The sequence below is a fragment of the Haliotis rubra genome, unplaced genomic scaffold (assembly GCF_003918875.1).
Source record: "Haliotis rubra isolate DU_JTF1 unplaced genomic scaffold, ASM391887v1 Scf498, whole genome shotgun sequence".
NCBI lineage: Eukaryota > Metazoa > Mollusca > Gastropoda > Lepetellida > Haliotidae > Haliotis > Haliotis rubra.
In genome coordinates this window covers 74858-89992 of record NW_025767188.1, presented here as the reverse complement: position 1 = coordinate 89992, position 15135 = coordinate 74858, and the positions used below count along the sequence as shown (strand labels likewise).

At 42.9% G+C, this 15135-nt stretch overlaps 2 protein-coding genes across 2 annotated transcripts; one reads left to right on the top strand and one right to left on the bottom strand.

The window, feature by feature from the left end:
- Window positions 1-5487: 5487 nt before the first annotated feature.
- LOC124291616 (ADP-ribosylation factor-like) lies at window positions 5488-8573 on the bottom strand. The gene is made up of 4 exons (XM_046728668.1): window positions 8006-8573; window positions 7419-7595; window positions 6989-7123; window positions 5488-6243 (listed from the first exon to the last, which is right to left on the bottom strand). The coding sequence occupies exons 1-4, from the start codon at window positions 8103-8105 to the stop codon at window positions 6077-6079; spliced, it is 579 nt and encodes a 192-aa protein (XP_046584624.1). The 5' UTR covers window positions 8106-8573; the 3' UTR covers window positions 5488-6076.
- A 1194-nt stretch (window positions 8574-9767) lies between these two features.
- On the top strand, window positions 9768-14774 carry LOC124291592 (ADP-ribosylation factor 6-like). Its single transcript, XM_046728614.1, is given in 5 exon segments — window positions 9768-9858; window positions 12513-12596; window positions 13695-13827; window positions 14257-14318; window positions 14321-14774. Coding segments are annotated over 5 exon segments (471 nt in total). The 3' UTR covers window positions 14422-14774.
- The last annotated feature ends 361 nt before the right edge of the window (window positions 14775-15135 follow it).

Here is a 15135-nt window from a genome sequence, read left to right as displayed (position 1 = left end):
CAGTTTGCATGTTACGGAAAGGGACGAGTGATGTCGAATGAGTGATAGTGTTTTGAAATCGTCTTGAATGCGCAGGGTCACGATTCAAGATTTATTGTCGCAGTCTTATAGCTGTGATAGTGTTAAGATTAGAAACTTCAGTCACTTGTGATATAGCTGGATGACTGCATAACTACAATCACTCACTCACTCACTGACCCAGGAATAAGTCACACCGTTATCCTTTTGTGGGTCTGCCACACTCTACACGTTCACAAAGCACATGTTGTCTGTTGGTTTGGACTTGAATATGGAAACTGTAGTACCTTGGAGAACATGAACATTCATGTTGACTCGTCTGCTCGTCAGACAGAAGACCCGGGTTTGATTCCCCACATGGACCAAATGTGTGAAGCCCATTTAGGTGTCCCTCCGTGATACTGCTAAAAGCCGGTGTTAAAACACTCCCTAACTTTTCTGAGGTAGGTCAAGACTTCACATTGTCTGTACTGACGTTTGATATTTAAGAGTAAATGTTGAAGTATACTGGACAAGATTTTTGCTGTGCGGAAATGAGTGAAGGCGACCGGAGACCGTCAGAGCTCCTGGACATAACCCCGCACGTTGACCCTCAAGATTACTGAATGATGTCGGTTCAGTCACAGACTTGTGTACAGATTGGTCAAGACTGACTCACGAACCGTATGCTTCATTCCCCATGGATTCTGGTTATCAAGGATCAAGGAACATCTTCCTGTCGTCCATTGGGACTATATGAATAGGTTCCGTCACCAGGAAGAATAATTGTTGTCATGCACCGGCTGCTTGGAAGCTGCTACAATAGCAATCACTCGTTTATCGAGCCAACACTCGACTATATACAAACTACCGTCATCAACATGTGGCTGGAAAACTGAGTCCGGCGTTGACCATCAAGTGGGCGTGTACACTGTTTACGAGGGTCTATCAAAATGTTGGAGTCTGAAATACTTCTGATATGCGCATGATAAAAATGACTGTATGATACTGAAGAAAGGTTTATATCATTCACATAAACGTAATGTTGACATGCACATGTCCCTACTTTACGTGACATCACATGTACCCCTATCGAAACTGCAGAAATGAATAAGCTTGAGTACAGAGTATTCATAAAGTGTTTGGTCCCCTAGAGCCACACGGCAAAACACATTGAAATGCAGACCCGTGAAGGTCCGGGTTAGAATATTGATCTTCAGTAACCCATGCTTGGCGTAAGAGGCGACTTACGGGATTGGATGGTCAGGCTAACTTGGTTGACACATGTCATTGGTTCCTAATTGCGCAGATCGATGCTCATGCTGTTAATCACTGGATTGTCTGGTCCAGAGTCGAATATTTACAAACCGCCATATAGCTGGAATATTGCTGAGTGCGGCGTAAAACTAAACTCACTCACTCACACTTGACTCAGTACTCGAACTGCTGTCGATCGCTCTTCAATGTGCCCCTCGTATGTCTGGTTACAACACATGAGAACAGCTCAAGTGGTGATACACTATTCAGGCGTTCGCGGGGCGGTGGGGTAGTCCAGTGGTTAAAGCTTTGGCTCGTCACGCCGAAGACCCGGGTTCGAATCCCCACATTGGTACAATGTGTGAAGCCCATTTCTGGTGTCCCCCGCCGTGATATTGCTGGAATATTGCTGAAAGCGGCATAAAACCAAACCCAGTCGGTCAGTCAGGCGCTCGCTGTTATTGCTATATATAAATACCTCATCACGATTTATCTCCCTTACACCACTCAGTTGTCAAATCAATTCAGTAACAGGTGTTGATCGCGTTGAACAGAGGGCAGCTCAGACGTATGTCATTTGACCGTACATACAACTCTCTCATGTGGAGATATCCCAGAAACATATGTAGTCTACCTGCTCTACATATGTAGTCTACCTGCTCTACATCCCTTGTCTACCTGCTCTACATCCCTTGTCTACCTGCTCTACATCTGTAGTCTACCTGCTCTACATCTGTAGTCTATCTGCTCTACATATGTAGTCTACCTGCTCTACATCTGTAGTCTACCTGCTCTACATCTGTAGTCTATCTGCTCTACATATGTAGTCTACCTGCTCTACATCTCTAGATCTGCTCTACATCTGTAGTCTACCTACTCTACATCTGTAGTCTACCTGCTCTAGATCTGTAGTCTAATCTGTAGTCTACCTGCTCTACATCTGTAGTCTACCTGCTCTACCTGCTCTACATCTGTAGTCTATTTGCTCTACATATGTAGTCTACCTGCTCTACATCTGTAGTCGACCTGCTCTACATCTCTAGATCTGCTATACATCTATTTTTCCTCAAGGTCAATAGATCGTGGTCATTATGTCTTCTTGGCGTTTTACTTTCATTGCATGTCCTCTGTGACCTCCTTCCGTGATCCATGGCAGTTCGTGGATAACACCCGTGAAGATCAGGGTCAGTAACCCATGCTTGTCGTAAGAGGCGACTAACGGGATTGGGTAGTCAGGCTCGCTGACTGGATTGACACATGTCATCGTGCCCCAATTACGTAGATTGATGATCATGCTGTTGGTCCCTGGATTGTTTGGTCCAGATCCGATTATGTACAGACCGCCGCCATATAGCTGGAATATTGCTGGGTGCGGCGTAAAATTAAACTCACTCACGCCTGGATTACAAAAAAGAAGTGTCTACATTTCTCATCAACACAACAATGCAGAAATGACACAAAACTGTTGCAATATTTACTGATAATTACAAGTTTCCAACAAGTAGATACAATTACTACATATATATATATATATATATATATGTAGCTAAACTACCATAGTCGTAAGGCTACACTACAACTACTCTAGCTACACTTCCATGGTCGTAAGGCTACACTACCATAGTCTTGAGGCTACACTACCACTAGTCGTGAGGCCACACTACCACTAGCCGTGAGGCTACACTACCACTAGTCGCAGCGCTACACTACAACTAGTCCTAGCGCTACACTACAACTAGTCGTGAGGCTACAATATCACTAATCGTGAGGCTACACTGCCACTAAACGTAAAGCTACACTACCACTAGCCATGAGGCTACACTACCACTACCACTAGTCGTGAGGCTACACTACCACTAGTCCTGAGGCTACACTACCACTAGTCGTGAGGCTACAATGCCACTAAACGTAAAGCTACACTACCACTAGTCGTGAGGCTACACTACCACTACCACTAGTCGTGAGGCTACACTACCACTAGTCGTGAGGCTACAATACCAATAGTCGTGAGGCTACACTACCACAGCCGTGAGGCTACACTACCACTAGTCGTAAGGCTACACTACAACTAGTCGTGAGGCTACACTACCACTAGACGTAAGGCTACACTACCACTAGCCGTGAGGCTACACTACCACTAGTCGTGAGGCTACACTACCACTAGTCGTAAGGCTACACAACAACTAGTCGTGAGGCTACACTACCACTAGTCGTAACGCTACACTACAACTAGTCGTGAGGCTACACTACCACTAATCGTGAGGCTACACTACCACTAGCCGTAAGGCTACACTGCCACTAGTCGTGAGGCTACACTACCACTAGTCTTGAGGCTACACTATCACTAGTCATGAGGCTACACTACCACTAGACGTAAGGCTACACTACCACTAGTCGCAAGGCTACACTACTACTAGTCATGAGGCTACACTACCACTAGACGTAAGGCTACATTACCACTAGTCGCAAGGCTACACTACAACTAGTCATGAGGCTACACTACCACTAGATGTAAGGCTTCACTACCACTAGCCGTGAGGCTACACTACCATAGTCGTAAGGCTACACTACCACTAGTCGTGAGGCTACACTGCCACTAGACGTAAGGCTACACTACCACTAGTCGTGAGGCTACACTAGTCGTAAGGCTACACTACCACTAGTCGTAAGGGTGATACAGGGGGATCTCCTTGATCCTTGTTGGTTTCAGTAACACATGGTCCAAGACTTGCAAGCCACCACTCACATACACACGGACATCTGCCTGGACAGACAGGACTTTTCCTTCATCACTCATCATGGACTGCATCATTGTAACTGACGCATACCCTGACTCACTGACAAGTCCAATGTAAATACAAATTGTCCTTACCCTTGATTTCAGCCAGGCATTAGTTGACATACACTACAATAAAACAATTTGTCAAACGTTTCATTGCAATAACGGCACCACTGATCGCCTCAGGCCAGGCCGGCAACGTGTGACGTCACAGGCGGAGGACCGTCAAACTGTGTCACGTGACCTCCGTAATCGTTTTTTGACGGAAACAGGTACCAGAAATGAGCTGTTTAGGGGTCGACTGTCGGCACAAACCATCCGAAACCGGCTGCGAGCTGCACACCTTCGTGTTCGACGACCATATCGCGGAATCATTTTTACGCCATGACATTGACGTCAGTGTTGCTGTGGGCCCGACGACACCTCCGATGGACTCACAGAAACTGGAATCGAGTTGTCTTCAGTGATGAATCAACATTTACCCTCAGATTCGCTGATGGTAGGATGAGAGTGTTGAGGCGACGCCGTGAACGTTATGCCCAGTGTTGTGTACAGGAAGTTGACAAATTTGGGGTCGGAAGTATCATGGTTTGGGGTACTTTCTGTGGGATTGCCCGTTCCCGACTTCTGGTTATCCGTGGGAACCTTAATGCTGCAGGTTACCGCGACCAGGCATGCCAACCCCCGAATTTATTCCATTCATGGCAGCACATGGTCCAGGTCTGCACTTCCAACATAACAATGCCAGACCACATGCAGCCATCTTGGCCAGGAATAACCTGCAGAACGCAGGAATCAATGTTCTTGACTAGCCGTCAAGGCCACCTGATCTCAATCCAATCGACCACATCTGGGATGCTATTGGTACAGGTCTGCGCACTTTCAGGAACCAACCCCAGAATTTGCAGGATCTTGGTGCTGCTTTGCAGGAACAATGGCGCCGACTTCCCAATAATGTGTTTACACACAATAGACTGTCCACGAGGAGGCGTTGCTTGGCAGTTGTGAACACACAGGGTGACCATACACGCTACTGAATGTTTGAAACATCAGATTTATTTTCTTGTGACTTGACACTTTGTTTACGCCTTTTATTTTTGGCATTGTGAGATTCTCAGTTCATCCTATCGACCTAAACATTCTCGGTCTGACTTCTATTAAACGGATGTAGAAAACAATCTGGAAGGAAATGTTCATCAAATAGATAGTTTTGGGTGTAATGAGATAATAAATGTGATATTAATTTTAAAACGTTTTAACGTCCACCACTGATGAGTTCACGATGCAGGATCGGATGATCAAAAGGGGGAACGAGTAAATATTGTTGTACGCCGCAACTGTCCAAAATGTGCATCCGGGGATCGATGCTCAGCATTGCACAATGTGGTTAAGTAACGTTTCTGTGCATTGATGTCAGTTATGGACAAATAACTTTGTAAAAAAAACCAAAAAAATTAAAACTTGTATTGCAACAACAATTACAATTACATGTTTAAGTACAAAACAACAGGTAAATAAAATAAAAACGTATACACACGTATTGAAAACACAATCACCATACAACGTGTTCAGATAAAAGACATACCAAGGAATGTTGGAAACATGTGAGTATTTACACGATGAATTATATAACAAATTGCTACATACGTATAACAGTAACGAAAGACTGATAGCTCTACAGATCTCGAGTCATCACGTGACAACACGGTAAGGATCGGTAACCATGGGGACGGACTGGGCATAAGATTGAATCAGTAACATCGAGATGGGAGTCTTTGTTCTGACGGCAACGTGTCGCAACAGTGGGGTCCTCCTTTAGGCTTCCTCGCCACAATACAAACTTGAAAAACCTTGTCAAAGTCATATGACAGCATTTCAACTTGCATATCATGTATTGAACAAACAAACACGTGATTAAATATAGTTGTGGGAGGTCACATCAGTCCATTCAGGTGTCAACACAGATACCCTTCAGTTGGTCATCCCTGAGCTTCTGGACATTATCACAGATACTTGTTTGTGGTTATTTATGTCTGTAAATATTCACCGCCCCCTGCTCTGTTTAAATTCTTTCACCAGTCGGGACATTTCCTCCAGACCCTCGAACAGACCCTCCCCGGTCGTAGCGCATGTCCCCTGGATGTACCACTTCCGGTCCGTCATCTTCTGAAGGTGAAGGGCGTCCACTACTTCCGACAACTTGGCGGCAGCTTGAGGAAACAATGTTGAGATTCAGCATCAATATGATTGTTTTATCAATAACGGCATTAGTTTCAAGACTGTACTTCCCACACATTGACGTTAACCCAAAACAATAACAAAAAACATAAGATGACTAGAAATATTATGGATAATAACAAGTTCAATCTGGGATAATGTTTTACCCTGGATCAAGTAATTAAAACACAGTTTTCTCGTCATAAGTATATTCAACTTCAAAATGCCTACAAAGCCCTTCATGAGCCCCATTCCCATCATAACTACCATCATAACTACCATCATAACTACCATCGTAACTACCATCATAACTACCATCATAACTGCCATCATAACTACCATCATAACTACCATCATAACTGCCATCATAACTACCATCATAACTACCATCATAACTGCCATCATAACTACCATCATAACTACCATCATAACTGCCATCATAACTACCATCATAACTACCATCATAATTACCATCATAACTGCTATCATAACTACCATCATACCTACCATCATAACTACCATCATAGCTACCATCATAACTACCATCATAACTGCCATCATAACTACCATCGTAACTACCATCGTAACTACCATCATAACTACCATCATAACTACCATCATAACTACCATCATAACAGCAGCAGTATCACCATCACATCAATATGAAAACCCCGCCCCTCAAAGCGTGTATGTTGATAATCCAGGTTTGGCTAGATTACGTTTCCCCCATGTCCCTACCTGGCAAGTCTTGCTTGTTAGCCAGGACGACCACAGGGACGGATCTCATCTCGTTGCTGTCGATGACGTTCTTCAGTTCTTCACGTGACTCGACAAACCTCTCCCTGTCGTTGGTGTCTACCACGTACAAGATACCTGCAATATAACAAGATGATATTAAATTGACGCCGTAATGAGAGAAACGACCAAATCTTGAACACATATCTCCACCTGGAGGCGCACATATTTTACCAATAAATATGGCTATGTAAGAACATAGTATAAATTAGGGTTCTAGTACATTAACTCTATATTAACTTGGTGACAAATCACCAGAAAGGCTTTGTTTGTCATTCATCAATACAAAACCAAACCTACTCTCAGCCCTTAAAATAAGAAAACGAAAATAACCGAACGAAACACCCTCCTAAAAACAAACAACAAATTTCACCGCTGCAGCTCTGGAAGTAATGTCTCCACAAGGGTCTGATCTTGTCCTGACCCCCCACGTCCCACACGGTGAAGTTGACCCCCTTGCAGGGGCTGACGGTCTCCACGTTGAAGCCGATGGTGGGGATGGTGGAGACCACCTCGTTCAGCTTCAGCTTGTACAGGATCGTCGTTTTACCTACAACATAGATCCATACATTCACTGTTACTACAATATATTGTACTGTGCGTTGGGCGTGAACAAAAACTATCTCTTTTCAATTTTACCAATGTAAATAGTAATAAATATTCGTTTACGTAACATCTCTCCGAACAAAACATTATACGCACATCTCTATTTGAAAAAAATGAACAATTGTTTCGTGAAACGTAAAATTTTGTTCAAATCAATTATGTAAATTTTCGAAATGTATCATGCAGCATTTCAATGAAATATCAAATAAATCTATATAACCATAACAATTTGTGAAAGAAGCAATACATAAAACATGAGTGAAATGCCAAGTTTATCATGTAAATTTTAAATGAAATATACCGTATTAACAAGTTGTTTAAAAGGTAGCTGCATATAAATATTCATAAACATACCGGCAGCATCGAGTCCAACCATCAGAATTCTTGCTGGGTCTCTTGAAAACCCGGAGAACAGGCCTGTAAAGTCAGCAAGTTTATCCAAGATAACACCCATGATTTGAGTAACTCTGACACGAGAAGTCAATATTTAATATCTGGGACAGCGCAGGACGCGTTAATGTCGTCTTATGTTGTGTCTCGATCACAGTTTGAATGATACAGTGTTATTAAACCTGGTTTATATAGTCGACGAGGTTCCAGCGTTGAGGGATATATTTATGTTTCGGGTCGTGATGCAACATGGTTTCTACGCTGTCATATTCAACACGCACACCTGCTGACGAAACTCCAAACACCTGGCGCAGAACACGCTGGAGAAAATGACGTCACGGGAAACCGGGTCATGTGACGGGGAATCCCCTCTAAATATAGCCTTCTGCGCTGAGGGTTACTGTTTTGATTTGCCGATGCAGGGGAAGTTGACTGTTTCCAGCTGTCTGTGATGTGTGATTGGATTTGACGAACGTGATGCTGATTAGTGTACCTAGGGGTCAGAACGTAGCCCAGTCGTGTCAGTTTTTAGTTCACTCTGTCAATTCTGAAATAACCTTCACCTTGTAAATGATACCTTTCCACAATTCGTCATCACTCGCCCATTTCCGCAATCGCCGAGAGTGTCTCGTCTCCGATGTATATCATAAGCGGAAATACGCCAAACCTATAAGAATGAGTGGAAGGGTTTGAGGTAATTTAATAAGAATAATTCCGAGAACATTTAATCGGTTATGACAGTATGTGATTCTTTAGAAAATCGGGGAAATATGTATCGTCATTTTGACATTACAAATAACGATGTAACTATAGCAGAATTGTTTTGCATAATTTTGAGTTTTTAATATGGACAGCGCCATGAACAGTGAAACATTCAAATACACACTCGTGTGTTTGTTCACATTAATAACTGCTCCCGTGTTTCCACTCAGTGTTTTCTTCTGAGATTTTACCTGCGCTTACTGACATTATATGCGTGTTGATCCATTTGGTTTCGAAAGTTTATTTTTATTTTCATCTCCATATTTATTAAGAGGTGATAACTAATTTTAAGCAATTGTGTTTGGGACTTTTTGCAGATGAAGTTATTTTTCTTATTACAATTGTACATTCAAGAAAAATATCCCATTTTGGTTTTTTAACCCGTCTTAATGTATGAATTATAGATATAAAGTAAACAGCTAATACAAATTCTATTTTATAAATGCATATTTCTAAAGACGGGTTAAAAATTGCAAATGGGATTATTTTCTTGAATATGCAGTTGCAATAAGAGTCACGTGAAAATGACGATACATTTTATATAAGTTTTCTAGACAATCATATTAAACCGATTAATGTAAGGGGGATTATTTTTATCAAAGTACCTCAACCCTTTATGCGCATTCTGGTTGGATCGTCGTATTTTCGCACATGATATCCATAGAGGGGATGTCGGAGGTTTCGGAAAATGGCTGTCGCCATACCCATCGCACTGCGGAGCTATTTTTAGATCTCCACGTGACCAGAAATTGACAATTGTATATTGCGCCGACAAGCTTCCAGAATGTGACGTATGTAAGACTCCCATTGGTGTATGTGGTCATGGTGACGACGCTCAAGCAGACTGACTAGACTGGGGATAACAACTGGTATAAATTCAGAGCGGAAAGAGACAGCCGTGATACACAGCCGTGGACACATTTTGAGGACTATTTATCGTGTTGCGACGTTTTGTGTCATCGCTATGGGCTGGTCACTATCACGTCTTATGAGGATCCACCATGAGTTTTCATCGGCAAAAGCTCGTATCCTGATGCTTGGGTTGGATGGGGCAGGTAGGCTCGGGGATGCTTGTTTGTGACTTTGTTTGTTTGTGAATTTGTTTGTTGAAAGACGCACTAATAAAAATTCCAGCTATTTGACAGCGTTCCTTGAATAATCGAGTCCCATCGCCGGACCCAGTTAACTTTAACTGTTGGTTCGTGAAGATCAATGCGTATAACCGGGATCTACTGGAGGGATGTTGAGATATAACAATAATAATAATAATAATCACTTCCCACTCGTAATCGCCAAAATGTGATTCTTAAAGAAAATATCAATATGAAATGTCGACTATGTAATGAATTAACAGAGACTGTCCAACATCTTGTCAGTGGATGCCCTTCTTTGGCACAAACAGCATATCTTAAACATGATGGCATGGCTCGTTGATTTTACTACTGTCTCCGCCATGTCTGTGGCTTTGACTCCGAGGTCTATCCATGGTACGACCCTGAACATGTCCAGGGCGTCATGGAAAATGATGCTTTCAAACTTCTGTGGAATAGGCCCATATACAGCCTCAGAAGAATTCCTGCCAACAAACCTGATCTTGTCCTTTTTGATAAAGCCAATTAATTTATTTATATCATTGAATTTTCTGTCCCTTTTGACAGCAATATGATTGGCAAGATTCAGGAAAAGCATGATAAATATGCGGACCTTGCCTTTGAATGTCTCGCTTGCATCCCAAGTACACTGTCCTCAGACTCCCAATTGTTCTCGATGCCCTTGGTTTGGTACCCCCTGATCTCTTGGCGCAGATCAGGAGAGTGCCCGGGTTTTCCAACAGGAGTACAGCCCTTCTGACACTCTGGGTAATGCAGAAGGCTGCAGTGTTGGGGAGCCTTCATATTCTCCGAAAAGTTCTTGGTGGGTTCGACTAGGCAGTGTTTCCTTGGCTGCGTGTAGAGGGGGCGAGGGCCCTGAGCTGATGATGAACCTTACCAGCCTGACTGTGCCAGGATCACTCGAACCCTCTCTGCTGCATTTTCATCTTTAATCTGTAAAACATAATAATATTTCATTATGTTTAACTCAGAGAATCAGTATTAAGCGTTCCTTATTTACTGATCAGTATAACCTGTTGTTGAAAACCTATAATACAAGACAGATCATATACCGTAAGAAGTCCTATGTTCTCATTCAAATTTTGTTATGGTTTTATAAATTTCAAAAACTGTCTTTGATAATCAAAGGGTTCAAAGATTCTCACGATTGAACGATGATGTGGTAGGTGAGGTGTGGTATATCAAGAAATACACAATGTTCACAACGTACGACAGATTTTTTTACTTATATCGCTTGAAGCCGATAGACTCACCATATACTGTTTTCACAGAAATTATTGAGAAAATGTTTGTTTCCTAATACTGATAATAAACTTATAAAATAGATGTTACATTATGTAGTAAGGTACTCATAACGGGAGGCAACTCTTGTTACTACATCAAGAGTTATCTCCCCTGATGTAGTATACGGCTTCCTCTGTTGACATGGCAGATTTGACAGCAGAAGGGAAAAGAAAGCTGGTTCTAGATGATTTTCAAAGGGGTGTGACTAATGCAAATGAGTTAGCTAGTAGACGTGACATTCCTGTCTACAGTATACAGAACTTTAAATACAGAACTTTAATATTCAGTCAGGAGTTAGCATTGAGCACAAGATAAGGGCAGGGAGGCCAAGGAAGTTCAGTACTACGTCTAGCCGGGGAAAGTGAGTTGCGGAAAATTGAAACATATTGAATGTATCAGAAATGAGATGATTGATAGAGGAAGTTCTCCATTATGTAATGGAACCCTTAGAAACGAATTACACAGACTTAACTGGTCGATACAGCGCAGAATCCCCTGACCATTGATAAATGATGAACAAAAAGAAAGACGTTTAAACTGGTGTAGATACACTGATTGGGATAATGTTTCCTTTTCTGATGAAAGTTCTGTCTGGCTGTTTTCGAACTATGTGAAAATGTAAACAAAAGGTACCGTGAAACCTATCTACCAACGCCCAAAACATAGCCCGAAATTTCACATGTGGGAGTGACGCCGTTGTGTATTTCCACTGGAAGTTTGACGAAGGAACGATATGTTGACATTTAAATGGTTACCTCCTTCCAACAACCCGAACACTGTATGAAGATAATTGGATTTTCGAGCATGATAATGACCCAAAACACACCGCTGGCTACACAAAACAGTGGCTGTTGGACGAAAATGGTCAAGTTTTAGGCTTGCCCAGCTACAGCCCAGATTATAACCCTTTGGAGAATGTGTGGGGACTAAAGAAGGACAGAATAAACAATAAAAGGACTTAGAAATATTGAGGATATGAAGAAAGAAGTGGTCCAATATAGCAACTTTGATCGATAGTGTACCTTGGCACGTTCAGTCATGTATAGCAGGGGGTCTCACGAAGTACTGAAAAGACACTTAGACTGTAAGTCTGAATAGTATCTCATACTATATATAGTACTCCGTTTGTGTCGAGCTAAGAGTAAAGTGCTCGTTATGGTCCCCGGGACTTGGGAGTAAACAGTAAACCGTGGGACTGGCCGAGGTTAGAGTGAATATAGTTTTACGTCGACACGGCACTGTTCCTGCAATTCTGAGATGGTATTCCTACAAGAATTTGGGTCTTGGTTGAAAACAACAACTATTTTTCAAAGGTGTGACGTTCACTCATGTGTGCGACGTGGGGGGTCAGCAGAAGATCCGACAGCTGTGGAGACAATACTACCCCAACACACAAAGTAGGTCAACATATACTAGTACCCAACACTACTACCGCAACGCACAAGGTAGGTCAACATACACCCAAAACTACTACCTCAACACACAAGGTCAACATATTCACAAAGCTACTACCTCAACACACAAGGTAGGTCAACATATACCCAACACTACTACCTCAACACACAAGGTAGGTCAGCATATACCCAACAGTACTACCCCAACACACAAGGTAGGTCAACATATACCCAACACTACTACCTCAACACACAAGGTAGGTCAACATATACCCAACAGTACTACCCCAACACACAAGGTAGGTCAACATATACCCAACACTACTACCCAAACACACAAGGTAGGTCAGCATATACCCAACACTACTACCCCAACACACAAGGTAGGTCAACATATTCACAATGCTACTACCTCAACACACAAGGTAGGTCAACATATTCACAATGCTACTACCCCAACACCCAAGGTAGGTCAACAAATGTACCCAACACTATCATATATTAAAATGGGAGTCATACTCTTCACACAAAATAACCCACGGTGCACAATGCGTACACCCAGTCTGTTGTTATGGCCGACAAAATGGGGTAGATATCAGAAAATGTCTGTGAGTGAACTTGGCCGGAGACCCTCTCCAGCTGGGCCCTCAGCTGTAGCCTGGCTGTTCTGGCGTATCGTAATACCCCCACTGGGTGGATTGACGTTGACGGCAGTGCAGTGGTTGACCAACACATGCTACAACGACACATTATACAACCCCCTAGACAGCATTTCATAACTTTCCCTACGGTTTAGGTTAGGAACACGAAATAAATTGCATCAATAGATATTCCAACTACAATTACATGGGATAACGCAATTGCCTTTCAGATATAGCGTGGCTTTTGATTGGCTAACCCCAAAAATATTTTTTGCATTTTCCCACTGACCACTGAATCCTGGTTGGGTGACAAAAGGATGGGTGTGTCACAGACTTCGTGGTGTGTGTTTGTGTTAAACGTTACGTGAGCAGTCTGTGAAGTTATAATGGTTGGCTGTGAGGATTTACACAGTGAGAACAGCGCCCAACATGTTGAAGTCAATTCTTCAATACTCCACAGGTCTGATCTATGTGGTGGACAGCGCAGATCGGCTGCGCATGAAGGAAGCCTTGTCGGAGCTCCATGGGATCTTCAGTTCGCCAGAGATGGCGGGGGTGCCGGTAGTGGTGATAGCTAACAAGCAGGATTTGCCAGGTGAGTGCGTCAGACTGGTCCATAATGACCGGCAAGGTGGAATCAGACCTACAGCAGGCAAACTAGTGGTTGATACTATTGCACAGTGACACTGCTATGGGGAAATTAAACCAGGGCGTTGGGAGAACTCACCAATGGTTTTACCGACAGGTAGATACATAACATGTTGGTTTTTGTACTGGCATAAGTCACATTCCTGCCATATGCTAGCATACTGTACAGTGATGGACACGAGGTGTTTGGGGGAATCAAACCAGTTTTATCTGAGAAGAGCTAACACACTCACCACTGGGCCACCCTGCCGCCACTCTTCACATTAAATAAAAGATGTGTTCTATGGAGTCATCATGGGACATCGTTTATCACGCTGTAGAAGGAAATTATTATGAATGAAGTAATTTGTAAAATATATTTGTGTTTTGGACATGGGTGCCCTAAAGCCCCCCGAGGTTGCTGAGGAACTTGACATCCGCGACCTCAAAAACCGCGACCGCACATACACGGCGCATGCGCACCAAATGGAGAAGGGCTGTTCGAGTCGGTGCGGGAAATGTCACGTCTTGTGAAATACGTACCGAAGAAAGGTCGATGATGAGTATGGTCTCTCCACAATGTCCAATATAACAAACCAGTCAAAACTGCCGAGGGGACAATTATGACGCACATAGGGAACAGCTCTGCCCTCGGAAATACGGCTTCATTTACGTCTTGATCTGACACAGAAGATGACGTCCACAGCTCTACCGGGGCCTCTCCGGATGTCCACCATCCTGCATGTAACTTCGCATGACAGAGATACTTGATATTGCTTGTTCCGGGTACTGTTAAGGCAGGCTAAAATATTGAATCCAACTACACGTGAGTGAGCGAGTCAGTCAGTTAGTCATTATTGTTTTGTTGTTTGTTTGTAAATGTTATGTAAATATTGTTTGTATTTTTTTCTTCATAATAAACACGTTTTTCAAACACAGTTATCCTTGGTTTTCCTGACACACAAATATGTTATCGGGTCCGTATGTGAGTGAGCTGAGGTGAAATTGGGTTTTCCGTCGTACTTGAGAATATTTCGCTCATATGACGACGTGGATGCGTGTGTATGTGTAAGTGCGGCTGCTTGTACTAGCCCAGACTTAAGCTAGTTTTATAGTGCTAGCCCACTGAGATACCATGCCGCAGTGAAGCATGAATACCCCACTCAGACACATTATACTGACTCCGAGCCGACCAGTCCTTGTTGGACCCATTAATGCCGAGCGCAAGGCAAGGACCAACAAGTACCATACTTTAACGTCTTTTGGTATGACGC

Bases quoted from the DNA above. Each gene is read 5' to 3' on its own strand.
- LOC124291616 (XM_046728668.1), bottom strand. From the start codon at position 8,105: ATGGGTGTTATCTTGGATAAACTTGCTGACTTTACAGGCCTGTTCTCC. The intron at 7,596-8,005 runs GTATGTTTATGA...TCTATGTTGTAG, and splicing joins GGTTGGACTCGATGCTGCCG to GTAAAACGACGATCCTGTAC. The intron at 7,124-7,418 runs GTGAAATTTGTT...GTTATATTGCAG, and splicing joins TTACTTCCAGAGCTGCAGCG to GTATCTTGTACGTGGTAGAC.